Raw genomic sequence first — 23,591 nt, 5'->3', positions numbered from 1 at the left:
TTAGAAAAATCCTAAGACCAATTTATAGCCTACTTTGTGAGATGTTATGGCTGATATTAAAACTTGATATTGAAGAAAATAATGTCTTAAGAAACTTGAGATAAGATGACTGGGCATGCTCAATGCAGAAACTAATGCGAATAATACTTGTAACTGAGTGTGAGCTCGGGGGGTCTCAATCATCCAGGCTACTTAACTGCTTATGAACACATCTCTTCTCTCTACTTATGGTCATTACGTTTGGTTCTTCTGCAGGAAATATGTTTCAAATGTTTATAGAAACACCTTTGAAGATCGATTAAATGCAGTCCAAAATGATGCTGCAGCTGATCTTTTTGGCCCAGTTACACCTGCAACAGAATGTTTGGTACCTCAAATAAAAAGGATCCATGAAGAAGATTTGGAACTAAATAAGAATCCAGGCCTTTCATCTGTTTCATATCCAGACAAAAGGAGAAAACTGATTGAGGCTTTAAGGGGAGATGGACTGGAGCAGGGAGAAGATTGGGAAAAAGCAAGATCAAAGTTTGAATTTCTTGATCCTTTGGTCAAACGAGATGCTAACCTAAGGAAGCCAAGTGATCCTTTTTATGACAAGAGGACATTGCACATTCCAAAAGATGCCTTAGACAAAATGTCGGCATCCCAGAAACAGTACTGGAAAACAAAAAGCCAGTATATGGACACAACACTCTTTTTTAAAGTGGTAAGTTTGAGGTTCTTCATGAGGCCTTTCAAAGTTGGAAGCTCCTTCAAAGTGTGCATCATCTTTAATTGGAAATTCTGTTTGTTGTTCTTAGCAAGAAAACATGATCAAGGTGTATATCATTTCCTTTAATATGTTTTCTTGCCTTGAATCTTTTGAGTGTGAGTTATGCAACAAATTGCGATATTTGCCATGCCTATTGGGGGGCTGGCAGTTTCAAGTTATGTTAGACATTTTAACCTTGTTCTGGTCAAACTTAAGTTTGATTGATAAGTGAAAGCAAGGCAATTTCATTGAACAACATGAAAAATGCCCAGAATAAAACAAAACAACTTGCAGCTAACAAATTGCAATTAATAGCGGTTCGAGTAGTTGTTATTACTTACATTGATCAATCTGCGGGTGTACTTATATAAGCATCCTATTTCTACTTACTTTGTTTCCTCAATATATTTCTGTACAGGGTAAGTTTTATGAACTCTATGAGCTGGATGCTGAGATTGGGCATAAAGAATTTGACTGGAAAATGATCACTAGTGGTGTTGGTAAATGTAGGCAGGTAACAGTGCAGTTCTTTCAATTATAAAATTGAGCAAAAACTTGCTGGGGATGTTTTTCAACCAGAACTGTTGAATGGACATCAATTATGTCCAATCCTTTGACTTTGTTCGGATTTGTTCATTAAATATATCAATATGTGAACACATTGACTCAAAACTCTTTTTAACAAAAAGTGTTTTTTCAGCTAAAAAATTAATGTTACTAAAATTTCAAAATTGAAGATGCTTTCGTTCGTTGTTTGACACTAATTTTTATTTACATCCCTTCTATGGCAGCCACCTCTTCACGTCCCCTCACTCTATTGATGTGAATTTTGAATTGCTTATATATTCAACTTTTTTTTTTTCACTTTATCCAGATTTCAAACTGCCATTTAGTTCTTTTATTAATTGCTATTGTATTGAAATCATGTTTGGCTAGTAGGTCAAGCAGTTTCTAGGCTTAGTATATTTCTTATGAAAACTTAACTGTTGTCGACCTTTCAAAAGCAGTTGTCATTTGGAGTATATTCGGTTCCTGTATTTTAAGTTAACTTCATATAGTCCATTGAAATTGAAATTTTGATTGGATTGTACTTGTTACCCACTTGGTGGGTAACCCCTAGGAGAATTTTTTTTCCTATATGATCAGCTTGCCATCCAACAGCCCTATGATGATCCACAAATAGCTATGCCTTAGGGTTCTCCACATATGTCCGGTCAATGCTTTCTTCCATCTAGCATAGTTCTTGAAGGAAGGTGCGTCATCTATTGTAAGGTACACTAACCATTTCTGTAGTCATGTGCTTTCATTCAATGTTAAGGGAATCTAATACGGATCACAGGTTGAGTTGGATGATTGAACAATCTTGATTTTATCTTTGTTCCCATGTTTCACTTCAGAGATTATCTCGTTGTCCCTAGTCTAGTGTGATTTTCCCCAAGGCCTTTCTTTCCATTGTTCAAGAGGGGCACAAATAGGAGACGCTGATTGACATAGTGATCCAGGGGGCTATTGGTGGCCACCCACCAATTCCAGTTGGATCCCCACCATTGTTTCTTTTAGTTTTTCAGTTTCCTTAATTGTAGCACAATTTACTATTTTTAGCAGTTTTTCACGTCCTAAACTTCTAGAGCCGTTTTGAGGCCCTAAACGACATTTTTTGGAAATCTACTGCTAACGATTTTTTGATAAAATCATCTTTTCCGTTGTAGTCCTCGGAGAGATCTTTCCAACGGGGTATCATGCGTGTCAAACGGAGATAATATGACCAAGTCACGACCCCGGGAAGTTGGCTGTCCAACTAACTCCAACGGGACCCATAAACTCTTGGTGTTACATCTCCTTGGGTTAGGGTTTTGGTTGTTTAGGGTTTGCTCTTATTGTTCAATAATAAAAAGACCTTTGGGCCTCATTGTAATGCAGTTCAGAGGCATGTAGCCGCCACATCTCTTCTCATAGATAAGCTACCATCGCCCGAGCTAGTTTATTTCTACTTTTGTTTGTAAGCATATTTCAGTATTTTACATTAATGAAATGAAGTATTATTTTGCTGCATCTTACGCAGAACCTGTGTCAGCCTGATTGGGTGATGCTGTTGCTGCAGAGGGAAATGTAGTGGTTACTGGGCTAGCACAGAGACTATTGAGTCTCGTTTTTCGGTTGTTGCGGCTAGAGGTGCAACGCAGATTTCATTTGGAGTTGCTAGTGGGGTGTTGATTTTGTTGGTGTAGAACAATACCTAGTGGGGCAGAAGCAAAGTAGAGGGAATCAGTTCCTCAGAAGATTTCTTGCCAAGAAATCTAGATCCAGTGCTGAGCAACAACAAAGAGAGATCAGAGAGGGGTGCTTCAACAGTTGTTGGTAGAAGGATTTCCGTGAAGGAAATCGAAATTCAGAGGGAGCTTGTTCCTTAGAGGATTTCTAGCGCTAAAGAAATCTAGATCCGAGTTTTGCTGGGGCAGCAGTGAAAGAGGGAGAAGAGAACCAGTTCAACATTTATTTGAGCAAAGATGGATGTTAATGGATTGAGGGTTCAGGACAGGTTGGATGGAGCATCCAACTTCGTCATCTAGAAGGCCAAGATCCTGGCAGTTTTGGATAAAAATTGCATCAAGGATTATGCCTTGAGGATGATTGTTGTTTCGGTTGATGTTGATCCTCTCAAGAAGTACGAGGAGGCTCAAGCAAAAGCAAAGTGCATGATCTTGGACGGGGTCAAGGATCATGTGATCCCACATATTGCTGAGAAAGACACAACAACGGAAATGTGGGAGGCCTTGACCACATTGTATGAGGGAACTTTCGTTCAGCGGAAGATGTTGCTTGAGAGTTAGTTGAGACAGTTTCAGATGCAGAAGGGAGAAGAAATTGATTGCTTCCTTCTTAGGTTGCAAAGGATCCGTGATCCGTGACCAGATCTTGAATTTATGTTCAGGATTGCCTTGAATGCAGTCACTGAAGACTGGGAAACCTTTGCCCAAAGCATCTTGGGCAGGCTTCTCTTCCTAGTTGGGGGGAGATGTTGGTAGCTCTTCGACAGGAAGAGATCAGGAGGTTGACCAAGGTGGGAAGCAGCAACAAGGGGATCATAGTCAAGAAGGAGGAAGAGGAGGATGCGGCCCTAACATCAGCGGGACAACAAGGTCAGTATAAGAGAAAGAAAAAGGAAATATCCAAAGTTAGATGCTTTAGATGTGGAGAAATGGCTCATTTCGCCACACAGTGCCCTCAGAAGAAGGGCAAAGAAGAGAAGTTTGACTCAAAGGCTGCTCCAACGTAAGCTGACAAAGAGGATGATGATGATTGCGCCATGAGTGCTCATGCACCTCTAGAGAAGAGGTGGGGCGATATTGAGCTGTAGTCGGGAGGACTATAGGAGGGTAGGATCCTTGAGGTGCACAAACTCTTGGATCACATACAGCTACAGGAGCCCTTAATCACAGTATCAGAATGACGAGAGTTAGTTGGCGCAAGGGATGATAGAGCAACAATGGTAGAGCTAGAGTGCCAAAGTCTGAAGCAGCGCAGTGGAATGCTCTAGCAGTGTGTGAGGCACAGAGCAGATACAACAACGACGCAATAGCATCAGAGGGTCAACATAGATTAGTAGCAGAGGTAGCCTCAGCATCCAAGGACATCCAGACTGACCAACATGTCAGCTTTTGGGTGGCTTTTCAGTTGCTTACTTCTCAACAACTGAATTGCAATGCAACAGTTAGCAGTGGCTATAGGCAACATGATGCAACATATTGAGAGGCAGTTGGAGTACAGATGTAGCAGTGACAGTGGTAGTGTCATGGGTAGCGGTACAGATTGCAACAACGCAGTAGATGAGGGGCAACAGGCTGAGCATCAACAGCGCAGAGGACCGATGCTGTGGATCAGTGTGATACTTCTGCTGGGAAGTATTACTAGAGCACATTTCTTGCTAAGAGGGAGTTTTGATTTTTGGGTAGCATCGAATGTGCTCTAGCTCCGAAATGTTGTGGAGGAGCTAGAACACATGAGATCTCCAAGACCCAGAAATCATTTGGTGAAATCCCACTCATATTGTATGTTATTAAAATAGTTAATATTTTTAATGGGGCTCCTAAGTCTAAACTTAGGAAAATAAAAATATTAATGAGCATTAATGAAAATATGGGTGAGAAGCTTCTAAGAGACGAGGATCAAGTCTAATTTAATCTTAGTTGTTGATTAGAGATTAGATCACGGTTGTTGATTTCTCAACAGGAAAAGTACAAAGAAAGGCTTGGGCTCAGTTGGAGAACACAGACAGAGAGAGCAACACTTGAGGTAATTCGAAATTCTGGGGTGTGGTTTGTTGAGAATTTCGAAGTAAGTTTCTAGTGCAAAGAGGGGCAATTCGGCAGAGGGATTTCTGTCCAAGGTCGAGAATACATAATAGAGAGGTAGCACAACACCAGGGAGAGACAACGCAGCTCCAGAAGAGTGATGCAGAGGCTAGAGGAGCTGACATGGTCACTTAGAGGTATCGCTGGGGTTTTTGTGAGGCAGATCGAGCAATAGTTCAGCAGATCGATTTCTGAGCTGGGAAGGCTCACTGGGAGGGTGACACAGCTCCTAGAGGAGGTGATACAGTTGCAGTGCAGAGCTCGGAGCGGCCATCGCTGCACAACACTGGGGACAATGCAGTCACCTGTGGGGTTTGTTCATCCAATTGCTAGATTTGCTAAAATATTTGTCTTCGGATAGAGGTACTTTTGTCGGGTTTATTCTCTGTTGGGTGAGCAGGATTTGGCAGCCTAGTTGTATTTAGAAATCTGCTTAATAATAAAACCTTCATATTTGTTGTATTGGTTTTCCCACACTGGGTTTTTCTAGGGACGTTTAGTCCAAAAACAAGTGTCCTTTGTGTGGTTGTCTCATTTATTTTTCAGTACTTGATCTGTATATTGGTGTAGGCTGCAGTGTATTTGCATTAATATTTTCTGAATAATTCTGAAAATAACTTGTTAAATTGAAAAGCACAAGTAGGTAATGCAAATCAGTTTATTGCAGTAGGATTTCTGATTTGTTGGATTAAGAAATTTTCACAACATTAGGAGGCAAAGGCTAGGGAAAAGGTTATGCAAGATGAAATTGCAAGGAAGAAGGAACTTGCAGAAGCTATGGCTAGGAGAGAAGCAAGTGGGTATGATGATTTTGACCTTCAAGACTCCTCTATCCCTTCCACCAATCTCCATGATCCCTTCCGTTATGTTCCTCCCCCTCTTGGGTCTCACTCTCAACTTCAAGGCTAAGCCAAAAGTAAAAAAAGGATAAACATTAAGAGTTATTTCACACCTTCCTCCACCTCTACCTCTGCTACTACTAGTTCCACTGCCTCCTAACCAATTCTAACTCAACCCACCTTAGATGCTCATTGTAAAAAGTAATGTAGAGGTGTTTTTGAATACATTGCCAGATGGTGGTATGATGCAAATATCCCCTTTAATGTTGCTCTCTCACCTTGTTAACAAGCTATGAGTGATGCTGCTTTTGTTGCAGGAAAGGGCTTCAAAGGCCTTACTATGCATGACTTGAGGGGAGTTATTTTGCAAAGAGAGATTGCGTCCATTGGAGAATATTTGACCGAGGTTAAAAAGTCGTGGACCAAAACAGGTTATTCTGTCATGTCAGATGGATGGACTGATGGAAAAAACCGCACTATCATAAATTTCCTTGTCTCTTGTGTTGAAGTTTCTAAGTCTACCAGTTGGAAACCCTCCATGCACTTTACTGATTTATTCCTACCTACTTGTTTTGTTACTTAACAAGTTATTTACAATGTAAATACTGAAAATAAACACTAGTGCATGCTCAACATATTACAGATCATCAACTGAAGGAAACAGAAACAAGCACACAAAATGACACCGTTATTTTTGGACCAATGTCCCTGGAAAAACCCAATGTGGGAAAACCGGTGCAACTATCTAAGGGTTTTCTTATTAAGCAATTTCAGAGTACCATCTGGGTGCCAAATCTGCGTTACCCAACAGAGAATGCCCTTGGTAGTAGTACCTCTCAGTCTGAGACAAATGTCCCGGCTAAAACCTCGGATAAACCCTCTGGCAGCTCCTCAGCTCCAATCTGCCCCAGAAACCCCAACGTCTGCCTTTCTGGACTGCGTCAGCCTCTCTCTGCCCAACACTGGCCCTGCATCACCCTGAATGGGTCTGCGTCACCATCAGGAGGCCCTGCATCAGCCTTCTGGCCCTCTGTGTCAACAACGCTAGCCTCTCTGAAGCATCACGTAGCTCCTGGCTGCCTCTGTGTGGCCTTGCGTGAGCCCTGGATGCTACTGCGTCACTCTCTTTGGCTCTTGCACGAATCTCCCGACACTATCTTTGCCTCTCTGTCTCTCTGTACTCACTGCCCCTTAGCTGCAACTCCGATCATTGATTCTATCGCTCTTAGCAAACCCCGCTCTATAGAATAGAATGACTGATCATTTGGTGTGCTCTCCAAGTGACCCTCAAGCCTTCTCTTATACTTTTCTCGTTGACATATAAACGGTTGAGATTAAGTCCTTAATTGACGGCTAAGATTAGATCTGGCTTGATCCATGCCTTTTGGACCATTCTAACACAGTTTTATATTAATCCACATTAATATTTTAATTTCCCTAAGTTTAGACTTAGGGACTCCATTAAAAATATTAATTATTTTAATATCTCCTAAACTGTTTAGAATCTGCCTAAACCCTTTCTCGGTATTGGAGATCTCATGTGCCCCAACCTCTCCACCAAATTTCGTGGTTAAAGCACATTCGACGCTACCACAAATCAACACTCCCTCTTAGCGAGGACTGTGCTCTAGCAATACTCCTCACTGAGTATTACTCTGATCATCTGGCATCGGTCCTTGTGCTGATGCTAGGCTTGTTGCCCACCATCCTCTGTACTGTTGTATCCTGTACTGCTGCCCATGGTTCTGCCACTGTCGCTGTTGCATCTGTACGACAACTCCCTTTGCATTTGTGCTGATGCTAGTCCTTTCTCCCAACAATGCATCCACACTGCATCTCCTCTCATCATGCTGCATCGTGTTGCCCACTGCTGCACTGCAACTCAGTTACTGAGAAGTAAGTAACTGATCTCACAACTCTGACTTCTCTGTTGGGCTAGAGACCCTCCTGATGTTGAAGCTCTCTCTGTCGTTGACAAGTGCTCCCTCCCTGACCTCTTCGCTGTTGCAACAACTCCCTGCATCTCGCACCGTTGCACCCCTCTCTGTGCCATCCTTCACTAGTGTAACACTCCCGTGCCTCTCGCATTGCTGCAGCTTGCTAGCCTCACGCTGTCTCCCCACTTCTGCTCAAGTGGTGCGTGTACACTCATAGCACAGTCATCGTCTGTCTCCACTTCCTTCTCTGCCCTTGCTGGTGCTGCCTTAGTCTCGAAAGACTCTCCCTTACTCTTCTTCCTTGGACACTAGGTTGCATAATGACCTAGCTCCCCACAATGGAAGCACTTGATCTTGGAGAGATCCTTCTTCTTCTGCTTTTCTTGCTTTCCCTCAGATGCTAGGGCAATATCTTCCTCCTCCTCCTTTTTGACTCTGATCCCCTTACTACTGCTTCCTGCCTTTGTCTGCTGTCTAATCTCTTCTTGGCGAAGAGCTGCCCACATCTCATCCCAAGGTGGAAGTGTCCCTCTGCCCAGTATACTCTGGACAAATACCTCCCAGTCTTCTGAGACTGCATTCAGGGCTGTCCTCACCATCAATTCCTGATTCGGCGTGGCTCCTATGGAAGTCAACTGATCTCGGATCTCATTCAGTCCTCCGAGGAAGGTGTCAATCGGTTCTCCCTTCTTCATCTGATATGACCTCATCTGATTTTCTAGTAACATCCTTCTCTGCACAAAAGTATGCTGGTACAATTTCTTTAGGGCCTCCCACATCTCATTTGCCGTTTCCTTCTCAGGAATGTGTGGTACTACATGGTCCTTGACCCCGTCAAGGATGATGCTCTTGGCCCTTGCCATTGCCTCCTCGTACTTGTCATTATCAGTTGGGTCAACTGGGATCGCTATCGTCCTCAAGGCGAAGTGCTTGACACGATTTCGTTCAAGTATGGATAAGATTTTGGCTTTCCAGACTGCGAAGTTTGAGGCTTCGTCCAGTCTGTCCTGGTCTCTTACTCCGTGTAGTGCCATGCTTCTCTTCTACTTCCCTCCTGGAAGTTTTCGATGTGACTCCCTCTGAGTCTCGATTTCTGTCTTGGAAATCCTTCTGCCGATGTCGAGATGCCCCCTACTCTGATCATCTGTGCAACCGCACCACTGATCCGGATTTCTCGGCAAGAAACCCTTGGTAGCAACTCCCTCCTGCTTGGCCTCGCCCCGTTAGGTACTGTTCTAACTACAGTACCCCACCAGTTCCACTCTGCAACTTTCCTGCGGCCTCCTAAACCCCAGCAATTTGAAGGTGAGAGTTCCTAGGCTCTGCGCAATCTCGGCACTAGCCAGTGAAGACAATATCGTCGAAATATTGCCGATATTTAGAAATATTGCGATATTTTCGGGGAGACGAGATATCGTCGAGAAAATATCGTGATATTTCCGAAATATTGGCGATATCTCGGGAAAATATCGTTCTACGATCGAAAATATTGCTGGGCAACAACAAAAATTGCCTCTGCGGCTAGAAAAGGCCAATTTTGTTTTTTTTTTTCATTCATTTTCATTTTTGATTGTTGGAGAAGGAAGGTGAGAGCTATGTGCTTGCTGCCAAGGAGGATTTGAGTGTTGAATAGCCATTATCGCCACCAACAACGAAGATTTTGTTGATCTAAGATTAAAGAACAGTGAGACAATTTCATTTCTTCCATTAACAGGTATGTTCAAACTTCAAATAAACCCCTATGTTAATGAATTTCTTGATAGTTTTAGGATTATTCTTGCTTGCCTATTTGCCTACAATCATTTTGCTTGTTTTTTTTTCCATTTCTTATGATTTTCATGCCCATGAGCAAATGCATGGGTTTTCTCCATATTTGGAGAGCAAACTCCATTTTTTTAAAAACTTTCAAATGCACCCTCTTATTGTCATTTATGGTTTTTCATTGAATTCACATTGCAAATAATGTAGCAAAAAAAGTATTTTGTAAAATGATGTGGTTATTACTTATTAATTCCAAATTTTTTTTGGTGCCCTAGGTTTGAGTTAGCTCACTAAAAAATTCAAATATGCCAAAAGCCTTGGACCCATTTTGGGAGTATAGGGAGCTTGATGGTGGGACAAATCGGGCATATCTTACATGCAAATTGTGTGGGACCAGGATGACAGGAGGGGTTACACGATTGAAATACAATCTGACTAGACTCACTGGACATGATGTTGGAATTTGTACAGTTTCTAGTCCAGAGCTTATACAAAAAGCTCTTGAGGCAATTGATGAAAAAAGACAGAAAGAAGGAAGAGACAGAAAGAAATAAGGCTGAACGTGCAGGTAGATCTTTCTGGATATCTTCTTTTGATTTTGATGCTGAGGGTAGTGGGAGGGGCTCCATAGCATCACCTGCTACTGCTAGTGCGAGGTCATCATTTTTTGTTCCACGAACAAGACATGGATCACAACCTGGCATAAAATCACTTGTTAAAAAAAAGGAGAAGCAAGAAGCAGATAGAGTCATGGGGAGGTGTCTTTTCTGGAGCGACTTACCTCTCAGCATCACCAAAACCAATCCATTTTGGTAGCCAATGTGTGATGCTATTGCTGTTGTGGGCCTAGGGTACAAAAGTGCTACATATGAGGAGTTGCGGGGGCCAATTCTTCAAGCAGAAAAGCAGGACATCAACTTTAGATTGGCGGAGTTGGAAAAAACATGGGAAGTTACTGGATGCACAGTGATGTCTGATGGTTGGACAGATAGGAAGGGTAGGACCTTTCTAAATTTCTTGGTACATTGTCCTAAAGGTGCCATGTTTATTAAATCAGTGGATGCATCAAAACATATCAAAGATGCAGCAACGATATGTGAGTTGTTAGATGGGTTCATTAAGGAGATTGGTGTGCAGAATGTGGTGCAAGTCATAACAGACAATGCAGCTAATTATGTGTCTGCCGGCAAGATGCTTATGGAGAGGCATCGCACATTGTTTTGGACTCCGTGTGCAACACATTGTCTCAGTTTGTTGCTTGAGGATATGGGGAAACTCTCCTTCATCAAGGAGGTGGTTGATATGGCTAGGAGCGTCCCCAAGTTTATTTATAACCATGCTTTTGTTCTTAGTCTCGTGAGGAAGTTCACTAGAAACAAGGAGTTGCAGCGTTCTGCGATCACACATTTTGCCACAAACTTTATTACTCTTCAGTCTTTGCTTCGATGTCAGTTCGAGTTGAAGCAAATGTTTGTGTCTGATGACTGGCGTAATTGTAGATATAGCAGGAGACAGGACAGGAAAGCCATTGCAAAAATGGTGTACTCTGAGACGTTTTGGCGTGGAGTAGAAGACGCATGCTCAGTTAGCGAATCTATAGTAAAGGTTCTCAGATTAGTAGATGGGGAGAAGCTTGCAATGGCTTATTTGTATGAGGCCATGGATAGGGCCAAGGAGGCCATTCGTTCTTATTATGCAGACAAGGGTTCTGCTGGCCTTGATAGGGATATGATGTTATGGGATGTGATTGATAGTCAGTGGACAGGGATGCTTCACCGACCCATTCATGCAGCAACACTCTTACTCAACCCTGCATTTTCATACAAATGCGGCTTTGATTTTGATGGCGAGGTGATGGAAGGGCTCCATTCCTGTATTCATAGGATGGTACCTGATCCTGAGCTTCGTAGCAAAATCAATTGCGAGATACAGTTTTATCGGGATTGTGTTGGCCTATTTGGCTTTGATGATGCTATTAGGGAAATGACCCCCTTCATGCCACGTAAGTGACAAGTCATCGCTCATTATAAATTATAATTTTCAATTTAGAATTTCCTTATTTATAATTCTATTTTTTTAAAATTCAATTATGTAACTTTTATTTGAAATTTTAATTATGTTTTAAGTTTTTGAATTTTTTATTTCTTTATTTTGTTGTAGATATTCGATGGCGAAGCTATGGTGCAAGGGCACCAAATTTGCAGAAATTGACCATAAGAATCTTGAGTCAAACATGTAGCTCTTTAGGGTGTGAGCGCAATTGGAGTGTATTTGAGAAAATACACACAAAAAAGCGCAACAGGTATAACTTTGAGCTCTAGCCTTTAGTTGAGCACAATGTTGCACGAAGCGGGGACGTTTTTTGGAAGCAGGGACGCGGAAGCGTCATTTTCCAAAAATCTAGGAAGCGAAGCGTCTGCTATATATATATATTTTATATTTTTTTGCATTTATACTCAAAACAAACATCCCAAATACCAAATTAGTTGTAGAAGACATGAAAACATGCATATTTTTGCATAAATCAAGATAGATATAACATCCATTGTACATTAATGATTAATTATTCGAGCATCAACCATTTAGATGCATCAACCATCTAGAATCTAGATTTTTCTCCTCTTGTCTAGCCTTTGCCTCTACCTCGATTGTCTAGGGATATTAGTCAACATTGCCCAATTTTGATCAAACTACCTAATTCAAGACTTAAAATATGGTAGAAAAAGCTTAACATGCTTGATCGATGATTTTGACTTGATTGAAAGGTAATTTTTTGCTAAGGGCGTGCCGCGTGACAAAGGAGTTCAACAATTGACACCACCAACACTAGGGTACATATAGGGCTTGGTGTTCTTGATTAAATGCTAATCGCATACCTTCATACTTGATATAATCTAATGAAATGCCACAATCCCATTGATCTTGAATTCCTGAAAACTGTTAAGTCTGCTGAATTTTGAATATGATATGAAATTCTATTTTCTCCATATGAAGTCCAATGAGGCTGGAACCACTCTCAAACATCTTGAGTCATTTCATGGTAATGTTAAAAATTTAAGTAAAAGGATGAAAATGAAAAATAAAGGAGAATTAACATTACCATGAGGGAGCATTTGCTATATTTATATTTTTTTTTTGCCTTTTTTCGTCACCCTAACCCAAGGTGGACCCACCCCCAACAAGCAAACTCACCTAAAATTAAAAAAAAAATGATTTTTTTTTTTTTTCTAAACGCTTTTGTGGAAGCGTATGCTTCCTCCTCCGAAGCGCCACGCTTTCGACGCCCGAAGCGTCGTACGAAGCGCACTTCTGAGCCACGCTTTCGAAAAGTCCAGGAAGCGGCAAAAAAAATCGGAAGCGCGCTTCCGAATTTCGGAAGCGTGCTTCTGGCGAAGCTTCCTAGGCGCTTCCGCAAGGGACGCGCTTCCGGGCTTGGAACTACGGGGAGGGGGGGGGGCGCTTCGTGCAACATTGGTTGAGCAATTACACTTATTGTAATTTTTAATTTATGACTTTCAAGTGTCAAGAGTCAAGAGTCAAAACTCATTAGTTTTTTTGACACTCTTACAGGTTGGAGTTCGCACGCCTCACTGATTTTGTGTATGTGCATTACAACATCCGACTTCGAGTGAGGCAAATAGAAGCACCAATGGATCCAGATGCCATTTCCTTAGACAATATTGATGTATTGTCTCAGTGGAGGGTGGAGTCTGAGGAACCCATCTTGGAGGAGTCACCTTCATGGTTAGAGCCAGATGATGCATTAGAACAGGGGCAGCAAGAGGATGAGGACTCGGAGGAGGACACTGTGGGAGCATCAGCATCAACACCATCTGCTATAGATATAGGAGAGCACAAATCCATACCCAACACTCATTATTTGACATTAGGTGCAGAGGCAGGGCCAGGGCCTTCTACTACTTGGGGCAGGCTTGGCAAACAGCCCATCATGTTTTCCCGTAAAAGGGGGAGAGGGCAGTGATTTTAGATAGATAGCTGTTAGTTTTATTTGTTATGCTACATATAACTCATGATGATGAGATACTTTTATATATGTGATGTTATTTTGTATTGGTTCTCCACATTTGAGTCCTTGAATGGACAATTATCAGGGATCAACAGGATTTGATATTGCCTTTGATGTACCATTTCTATTTGACATCATATATATCAGTGCTTTCTTCATATTTCTGTGCCAATGTGTTTATTTCATGTTGTTATTGCTTTATATGTTTAAAAATATAAAATAAATGAATATATTATGCATTTTTTATGCTTGCCGATATTTGCCGATATTTTCGCCAATAAGATGTTTTCTGGACCCTCACCGATATTTTGCCGATACTGATATTTTCAACACTGGCACAAACAACTCGGCCTCCTCAGCCAACTGCGTCACAACCCTCTGGCCCTCTGTGTGGCTCTCTGTGAGCCTCCCTTGGGCTTTGCGCTATCTCTTCCTGGCTCACCCTTGATGACGTAGGCACTGCGTCACCTTTCCCTTGTTGCTGCTCTACTAGGAACAACTTTTGTCACTCGGGACAACTGTTTTCTGCTGCTATTGCTCCGTTCGGCTGATGTTCTTAGTTCTGTGATCTGCAACCACGCTTTGATACCATGTTGAAGTTTCTAAGTCTACCAGTTAGAAGCCCTCTATGCACTTTACTGATTTATTCCTACCTACTTGTTCCGTTACTTAACAAGTTATTTACAATGTAAATACTGAAAATAAACACTAATGCATGCTCAACATATTACAAATCATCAACTGAAGGAAACAGAAACAAGCACACAAAATGATACCGTTATTTTTGGACCATTGTCCCTGGAAAAACCCAATGTGGGAAAACTTGTGCAGCTATCTGAGGGTTTTCTTATTAAGCAATTTTAGATTACAATCTGGGTGCCAAATCCGGCTTACCCAACAGAGAATGTCCTTGGCAGTAGTACCTCTTAGTCCGAGACAAATGTCTCGGCTGAAACCCTGGATAAATCCTCCGGCAGCTCTTCAGCTCCAATCTACCCCAGAAACCCCAACGTCTACCTTTCTGGACTACGTCAGCCTCTCTCTACCCAGCGCTGGCCCTGCGTCACCTTGAAGGGGTCTGCTTCAGCTTTCTGGCCCTTTGCGTCAGCAACACTAGCCTCTTTGAAGCACTACGTAGAGCCTGGCTGCCTCTGCGTGGCCCTGCATGAGCCCTAGCTGCTACTGCGTCACTCTCTTTGGCTCCTGTGCTGATCTTCCAACACTATCTCTGCCTCTCTGTACTCACTGCCCCTCAGCTGCAACTCCAATCACTGATTCTATCTCTCTTAGCAAACCCTGCTCTAGAGAATAGAATGATTGATCATCTGGTGTGCTCTCCAAGTGACCTTCAAGCCTCCTCTTATACTTTTCTCGTTGACATATCAACGATCGAGATTAAGTCCCTAATCGACGGCTAAGATTAGATCTGGCTTGATCCATGCCTTTTGGACCATTCTAACACAGTTTTATATTAATCCACATTAATATTTTAATTTCCCTAAGTTTAGACTTAGGGACTCCATTAAAAATATTAATTATTTCAATATTTCCTAAACTTTTTAGAATGTATTGGAGATCTCATGTGCCCCAACCTCTCCACCAAATTTCGTGGTTAGAGCACATCTGATGCTACCACAAATCAACATCTTGCCCTCAAGGAACCATGCTTTTGATATTGGTTGATGCATTTGATAGGGTGAAAGATGCCAACCTATTATTTGAACTTTTGGATGAGATGGTTACAACAGTGGGGGAGCATAATGTTGTGTAGGTCATCGCAGATAATGCATCAAACTATGTTCTTGCTGGAAAGATGCTAGAAGCTAAATATAGGACCATATTTTGGACCCTATGTGTTGCACATTGCATATACCTCATTCTTGAGGACATAGGACATGTGGAGTGGGTAAAGAACACTGTAGAGCATGCCAAGAGTATCACAAAATACTTCTATAACCAATCATGGCTATTGAAATTAATAAGGAAAAACACTGGGGGCAGGAAGCTTGTTAGGCCAACCATCACGAGATTTGCAACTCACTTCCTCACATTGCAATCTCTCACTTCCTAACAACAAAACTTGCAGAAGACGTTTTCTAATGATGATTGGAATTCATCTCAGCGGGCTTGCATAGTAGATGGAAAAAGACACCAAAAAGAAAGTTTTTGACAACACTTGTTTGGAAGAAAGCAACAAAGCTTGTGAAAATTGGTGAGCCCCTTGTTAAGTTGTTATGGTTGGTGGATAGGGAAAAATTGGCCATGGGCTACATTTATGAGGCTATGGATTAGGCAGAGGAGAAAATACGACATCCTACAAGGATAGAGTAGATAAATATGGGCCTATTTGGGAGATCATTGATGATAGATGGAACAATCAACTCCATTGTCCTATATATGTAGCCGGGTATTTCTTAAACCCAAAGTATCATTATAAAGTTAAGCTAGGAAAAGATCATACCAGGGAGGTCAGAGATGGGTTGTATGAGTGCTTGGAGCGCATGTTACTTGATGAGTCACAATTGTTGGAAATACATTAACAACCCACTGCTTTCTCTAGGGCCACATGCACATTTGGAAAAAATATGGCAAAGATTGCAAGAGTTGCGGATCAACTAGGTAAGCAATCCCAATTTATTTGTTTTTTTTGTAAAGTTCAATTGTTCAAAATTGAAGCTGTAATTTGTAAATTGTTCAAACTTACCATCTAAATTGTTGAACAATGAACTAACTGTGGTCGTTGTCTTTGTGTTAAAATTGGCAACTAGGGTCAAACTTCATGTAAGCAATCCCAATTTATTTGTTTTTTTTGTAAAGTTCAATTGTTTAAAATTGAAGCTGTAATTTCTAAATTGTTCAAACTTACCATCTAAATTGTTGAACAATGAACTAACTCTGGTCATTGTCTTTGTGTTAAAATTGGCAACTAGGGTCAAACTCCATGTGGGTCATCTTATTTGTGGCAGCAAAGGCAATTGGTACAACAGTAATGGCATGTGGCAGCAAAGGCACATTGGGACAACAACAATGACATGTGGTAATAAAGGCACATTGGGATAGCAACAATGACATGTGGCAGCAAAGGCAATTGGGATAGCAGCAATGACATGTGGCAGCGAAGGCACAATGGAACAACAACAAGGTACATCAAGGCTACAATGGGACAACAACAATAGCATGGTGCTGCAAACTCATTAGGACAACAACAAGGTACAACATGCCACATTGGGACAACATGGCAAGCATGGTGCAGCAAACACATGGGATAGCAGTGGCAAGCATGGTGCTGCAAGCACATGAGACATGCTGTATGGCAACATGGTTCAACATATCACATGGGACAGCAGTGTGGCAACATGGTGCAACAATGGCATATGGGTGCAACATGGTGCAACACTATGAGGTGCATCATGATGATGAGGAACAACATAATGAAAGGTGCAACATGGTGATGGAGTCACCTGGGAGAATCAGTTGAAGCAACATGTTTTCAACTGAGTTCAGCTACCTCATGTATCATCTACTTAGAGATGATCTATGCTCTTATTTAAGATAAGTCAAGGTGTTGACTTCTGTTGTAAATGTACTATCTTTCTCTCTCTTTGTTGAACTATTGAAGAACATATAAGAAGAATTGATCAAGGGTTTCCCCACATTAGGGTTTGTCCCTGGCTAGTGCCACATCTTGTGTCCTCTTGTCTTGGCTTGTCTTCTGTGACCTATGTTTATGTTCTATCTGCAATTTACTTTAATGTTGATGTGATTGCTAATCTGGAAAAGATATTGAACTAACTGTAAAATTGAAATAAATTGCTCTAAGCATAGAACATACCTAAAATTAACATGGTATCACAACTAAAGCGAAGACAAAGCCCAAGCAAGAGTGAAAGAGCAATCACCAAAGATAGTTGGGAAAAGACAAAAGGATCAATAGGTTCTTCATCCCTCTTCAAATTCACCAAGGGTGAAGTCAAAGCAAAGAATATTATCAGAATGACGCAGCGGAAGCTTTTGATGGCCTACCTAAAGATCACTTCAATGGGAAGTCCGATCTAAGGGTAGAAGGAAAGGCAAATACCTTGTTTGTAATAATCTCGGCCATTATGCTGAGGAGTGTCCTAATGGTAGAGACACATCACTTGATGAAGATGACAATCATTCTAGGGACATCTTCAATGATCAGAGGAATGACAGGTAGTGTAGGACATCAAGGGAATAACCGACTCTTCAAAGAAAGCAAGGAACCCTAGGTATGAAGAATCAAATGTTGTTTCTAAAGAAGCATTATCTTATATTGGCCCTCTCCTTCAGACTTTTTGGGAATCTGGCTTAATGATTGTAGTGCTTCAAGGCACTTCATCGGATAGAAGGGTGCTCTCTCTAGAGATGGAAACAATTGTGGGATTATACTTGGAGTTGATGCCACCTATCCCGAAAAGGGTGTAGGGAATATTACCCCTCAATTGAATGAGGGTAACTCGATTCATTTACAAGAATCTCTTTTATGTACTTGATCGCAAGAAGAACCTGGTGTCCATTTCGGCAATGGAAGTCAAAGGTTTCAGGGTGGCATTCATTGATGGAAAGGTACGTGTTTGAAAATAGAATTTTCAAAGATGCTTTTACTCATGGGTTCAGGGTTGGCAATTTGTATCAAGTTGCAGGATGGTCCATTGGGGATTATGTCAATTGACATATCTCATCTATAGCACCAGAGGTCTACTTAATGAGGCCCTACTCAATGTGAGTCAGATGGTGACAGGGATGCCTGAATTCAAAAAGGGCGTGGAGGTACATGTCCAAGAAGTACTAAAGGAAAATCTTATAAGGGGACCATTCCCCTCATGTAGCGAGTCCACAGGTTTGGAACAACCTGAGGGGTTTGAGATTCATGATCGAGAATCGCATGTATGCAGGTGGAAGAAAGCCCTTTATGGCTTGAAGAAAAACACCCCAGGCTTAGTATGGGAGGATTGGTAGCTATTTGATGAAGCTGAGATTCACTAGGAGTGAAGTCGATCCAAACCATTGCTCGAAGGTTGTGGATGATACACCTCTCATACCGGCACCTTCTGAGGATGACCTCTTTTTGACAGGTGCAAACCCTCTCATTTGCAAAAGTAAGAGGGAGTTGGATTCCAGATTTGGAATGGTAAACTGCAAGCCCGTGACTACCTCGATGGAGCTTAACTTTAAGAAGTTATGTGGTAGTAATGCCGAACCAGATTTGGGAAATGCCTCCGAGTTTCATAAACTCATTCGCATTGATGTTCTTGGTGAACTTCCGTCCGGATATATGTTTTGCAGTTAGCATGTTGGGCTCATATTTGGTTGAGCCTCACTAGATTGGTGCCAAAGAATCTTTTGAGATATCTTTGGGGCACAATCTCTCATGGATTGAGATACACTGCTGGAAATGTGAAGCTGCATGATTATTCGAATGCTGACTGGGCAGGCAGTGTGGAGGATCGCAAGAAGCACTTCTGAGTGCTAGTTCTCTTTGGGTTCTGCTTTGATATCCTGGATGAGCTGGAAGCAGAAGTCAGTTGCTATAATTACCATTGAAAACAAATACATAGCTACGAGTATGATCTCGTGTGACGCTGCCTGGTTGTGGAAGCTCTTTAGTAAGCTGTTTGTACACATGATGGATACCACCGTGATCTTCTGTGTCAACCAGGGGGGGATTCGATTGTTGAGGAATCCCGTATTCTATGATTGCTCCAGCATATAGACATCAGATACTACCTTATCTGGGATATGGTACGTCGATGAGCGAGGAGGCTCTATCGCATTGAGACTGATGTACAGGTCGCAGACATTCTATCAAAGCCCCAGGGAAAGGTCAAATTTGTGACTTTCCCGAATGACTTGGAGTCGTTGAGAGACCCTCTTATGAGGGTCCTACATGATGCATGCATTGAGCTCTAGGAGCTCCGGGGGGCTTGGGGTACTTCTTGGAGCAACAAGCGACCATAGGGCGACGCACCCTCCCCTAGTGGTGCGCTGTGTACAGGGTGAAAGGTTCAACCTTCCCCTGTGATACCCCATGGTGACTTATGGATAGGATGAGTGGTACTCCTATCGAGGCATCCTACCCATGCAGTCTAGGACTCATGGGAAGTACCTCTCATCTGGCAAATGAGCAAGGAAATGGGGTTAGGGACCATAGTAGTACTATCGATGGACGCATCGTTGTATCTATCGTAATCCCTATGCTAGGATGACCTCCATTGATATGGGATCAGTGAGAGTGGTATGATACACTCTCTTCATATGGAACTGACTTCGGGTCAGTAGAGAATGGTATGAGACATTCTCAATCAATTCTTCTTCTTCATGGTTCAGCAGAGCAGAGCAGTGCAGGGCACTGATGGAAGAGATAGTACAGTCTGGTAGATGGATCAGCGGATGGAGTTCTCCCTAGTTGAGAGGGAGTGTTAAAATTAGCAACTAGCGCCAAACTCCACGTGGGTCATCTTATTTGTGGCAGCAAAGGCAATTGGGACAACAACAATGACATGTGGCAGCAAAGGCACATTGGGACAGCAACAATGACAAGTGGCAGCAAAGGCAATTGGGACAGCAACAATGACAAGTGGCAGCAAAGGCAATTGGGACAACAACAATGACATGTGGTAGCAAAGGCAATTGGGACAACAACAATGGCATGTGGCAGCAAAGGCACATTGGGACAACAACAATGACATTGTTGGGTGTGGAGCCTGATTATCTTCTGTATTCAAAGATTTCAGCTTGATGTATACCCCAAGAAGATTGTACACCCCTCCACGCAGGGGGAAGCTAAAAATAGATGTAAAAGTGCTTTGTAAAAGTCTAGTAATTTCTAGTCAATCTGGGCCGTTCATTAGGCGGATGATCTGACGGTATAAGTTATGTTTAGTTTAGGGTTTTTTGCCCTAGAAGGCAACCCTTCACTATATATGAGGGAATTGTATTGTGTCTATATATCTTTGTATTCTGAGTGAGGAAGAGAGAGGAGATTGAGAGCGAAAAGGGTGTTACAGCGGATCTGCTGTAGGTTGTATCTCTTCAGTTTGCTGGATAATATAAAAAGAAGGACTGGTTGTTTCTCCGTAGATGTAGCCCTAATTGGGTGAACCACGTATATCTGTGTCTGTCTTGTTTTATGCGTTTTCTGTGTTTATACTTCTGCAATATTTTAAGTGTTCCATTGCTCTGTAATATATAATTTTCTAACAATTGGTATCAGAGTCGAAGGTCTATTTGGCTGATAAACTCGCAGGAGAGAAGGGTTCCTGGTTCGAGTGGGAGCAATGGCGGAAGATGGTAGGTTTAGGGTCGAAAAATTCAACGGCCAAAACTACCAGCTATGGAAGATGTAGATGGAAGATTATCTGTATCAGAGAGCTCTGTACTTACCATTGAGCGGAAAGAAAACGAAGCCGACGAGTATGACAGACACAAAATGGGATATTCTCGACAGAAAGGCACTTGGAACAATAGGGTTGTGCCTAGCGGCGTTGGTAGCGTTTAATATTTCAAGGGAAATGACAACAAAGAGTTTAATGGCGGCATTGGCCAAACTATATGAAAAACCCTCGGCCTCAAATAAGGTATTTCTTATGAAGCATTTATTTAATATGAAGATGTCAGAAGGTGGATCTGTTGCAGATCATTTAAATGATTTTAATACAGTTACAAGTTAGTTAAGTTCTGTAGGGGTAACTTCTGATGATGAAGTTAGGGCTCTGTTATTTCTGTGCTCATTGCCAGAAAGTTGGAATGGTTTAGTTATGGCCATTAGTAACTCTGTCTCTGGATCCAGTACTTTAAAGTTTGATGATGTTGTCAATGCAATCCTTAGCGAGTAAATGCGACGGAAAAGCTCCGGTGAGACATTAGGAAATGCTTTGACTGTAGATACTAGGGGAAGAAAAATGGAAAGAGGAAAGAGCCCAGGATATCAAAGTAAGTCAAGAAAAGGCAGATCTAAGTCTAGATCGGGGATAGTGTGCTGGAAATGCGGGAAGAAAGGACACCTAAAGAAACACTGCAAGTCTCGGAAGGGAAAAGAAGGAGACCCGCAACAAGAAACTAATCATGAAGTGAATGTAACAGGTGATGTGTTGCAATATGCTTTGGTTCTTTCTTTAGAAAATATTATTGATGCCTGGGTGGTAGATTTAGGGGCCTCATTCCATGCCACACCTGATAAGAAACATTTTCATGATTATGTTCAAGAAGATTTTGGACAGGTTCGATTGGGTGATGATAAACCCTGTAAAATCGTTGGAATGGGTACAGTTTTCATAAAACAGCAGAATGGAAATCAATGGCTATTGAAGGAGGTAAGGCATGTTCCAAATTTGAAGAAAAATCTGATTTCAACAGGGCAGTTGGGAGGTGAAGGTTGCGTAACTACTTTCACAGATAAAACCTGGAAGGTCACTAAAGGATCCCTGGTAATAGCGAAAGGAGAAAAGGTTGGTACATTGTACTTATGCAATGGTATTTCTAATTCTGTTAATGTTTTAACCTCTACAGAAGAAGATACGGCATTGTGGCATCATAGGCTCGGGCACATGAGTGAGAAGGGGATGCAGATTCTTCACTCAAGAAATTTGTTACCAAGTTTGAAGCATGTTGATTTAAAATTCTGTGAGAATTGTGTTTGTGGAAAATAGAAGAGAGTCAAATTCCTTAGAGTTGGGAAAGAAAAGAAGAACGAAAAATTAGAACTTGTGCATACAGATGTATGGGGACCTGCTAAGGTATCATCTCTTGGTGGCTCTCGTTATTATGTTACTTTTATTGATGATGCAACTAGAAAAACCTGGATTTATTGTATTCGAAATAAATCTGATGTATTTGATACGTTCAAGAAATGGAAAGCTTTGGTTGAAAATGAGACAGCAAAAAGGTTGAAGTGTCTCAGATCAGACAATGGAGGTGAATATTGCAGCAAAGAGTTTGATAGGTACTGTTCTGAGAATGGAATTCGCAGAGAGAAGACAGTTCCAGGAACACCACAAGAAAATGGTGTGTCAGAAAGGATGAACATGACAATCATGGAGCGTGCAAGGTGCATGAGATTGCATGCAGGATTGCCTTCACAATTTTGGGCAGATGCTGTAGATACTACTGTTTATCTAATAAACAGAGGGCCTTCAAGTTCCTTGGATGGTGGTATTCCAGAGAAGGCATGGACAAGTAAAAGGTAAACTACTCTTTTTAAAGACTTTTGGTTGTGAAGCCTTTGTCCACATTAACAAAGAAAATAGAACAAAGCTTGAGGCAAAATCAAAGAAATGTACCTTTATTGGATATGGTGTTAATGATTTTGGTTATCGCTTATATGATAATGAAAAACACAAAATCATTAGGAGCAGAGATGTCTTATTCAATGAAAAGGTTTTGTATAAGGATCAGCTGCAGGAAAAGAAATAGGAAAAACAAAACAAAGAATACACAGTGCTTGACGATATCACAGGAAAAGTAATGGTGCCTGAAAATCATAATGATCAACAGCTAGAACAACAACCACAACAGCAACAAGCACTTCAAACACCTGAAAGTGGTGTTAGAATATTTACCAGGATGAGTAGACCCCCTGAACGATACTCTCCTTCATTAGATTATGTATTGTTGACTGATTCTGGTGAACCAGAATGTTATGAAGACGCAGTGCAGGTAGAAACCAGGAAGAAGTGGGAGCAAGCCATGAAAGAAGAGATGGATTCCTTAACACATAACCAGACTTGGGACTTAGTCAGGTTGCTTGCAGGTAAAACAACATTGTAGAATAAATGGGTTTACAAGTTGAAGGAAGAAGATGGAGGTAGAAAAAGGTATAAAGCTAGACTTGTGGTGAAAGGGTTTGCATAGAAAAAAGGTATAGACTTTGGTGAGATATTTTCCCCTGTTTTGAAAATGACTTCA

The 23,591-nt window shown here is 41.6% G+C and overlaps 1 protein-coding gene across 1 annotated transcript in view; it reads left to right on the top strand.

Moving 5' to 3' along the window:
- Nucleotides 1–202: 202 nt before the first annotated feature.
- Nucleotides 203–23,591, top strand: part of LOC149181726 (DNA mismatch repair protein MSH7-like) — a 246,327-nt gene continuing 222,938 nt past the window's right edge. The window contains exons 1-2 of the mRNA XM_089414303.1: nt 203–706; nt 1,170–1,265. Of these exons, the coding sequence (XP_089270429.1) occupies nt 203–706; nt 1,170–1,265 (600 nt within the window). The remainder of the gene's footprint in view (nt 707–1,169; nt 1,266–23,591) is intronic.

Source organism: Pinus tabuliformis, chromosome 3_2, assembly GCF_031772625.1.
Source record: "Pinus tabuliformis cultivar Carrire ecotype Pingquan chromosome 3_2, CPIR1, whole genome shotgun sequence".
In the NCBI taxonomy this organism is placed as follows: Eukaryota; Viridiplantae; Streptophyta; class Pinopsida; order Pinales; family Pinaceae; genus Pinus; species Pinus tabuliformis.
The sequence above is the reverse complement of the archived record's forward strand: the minus strand, read 5'-3'. Positions and strand labels throughout refer to the sequence as shown.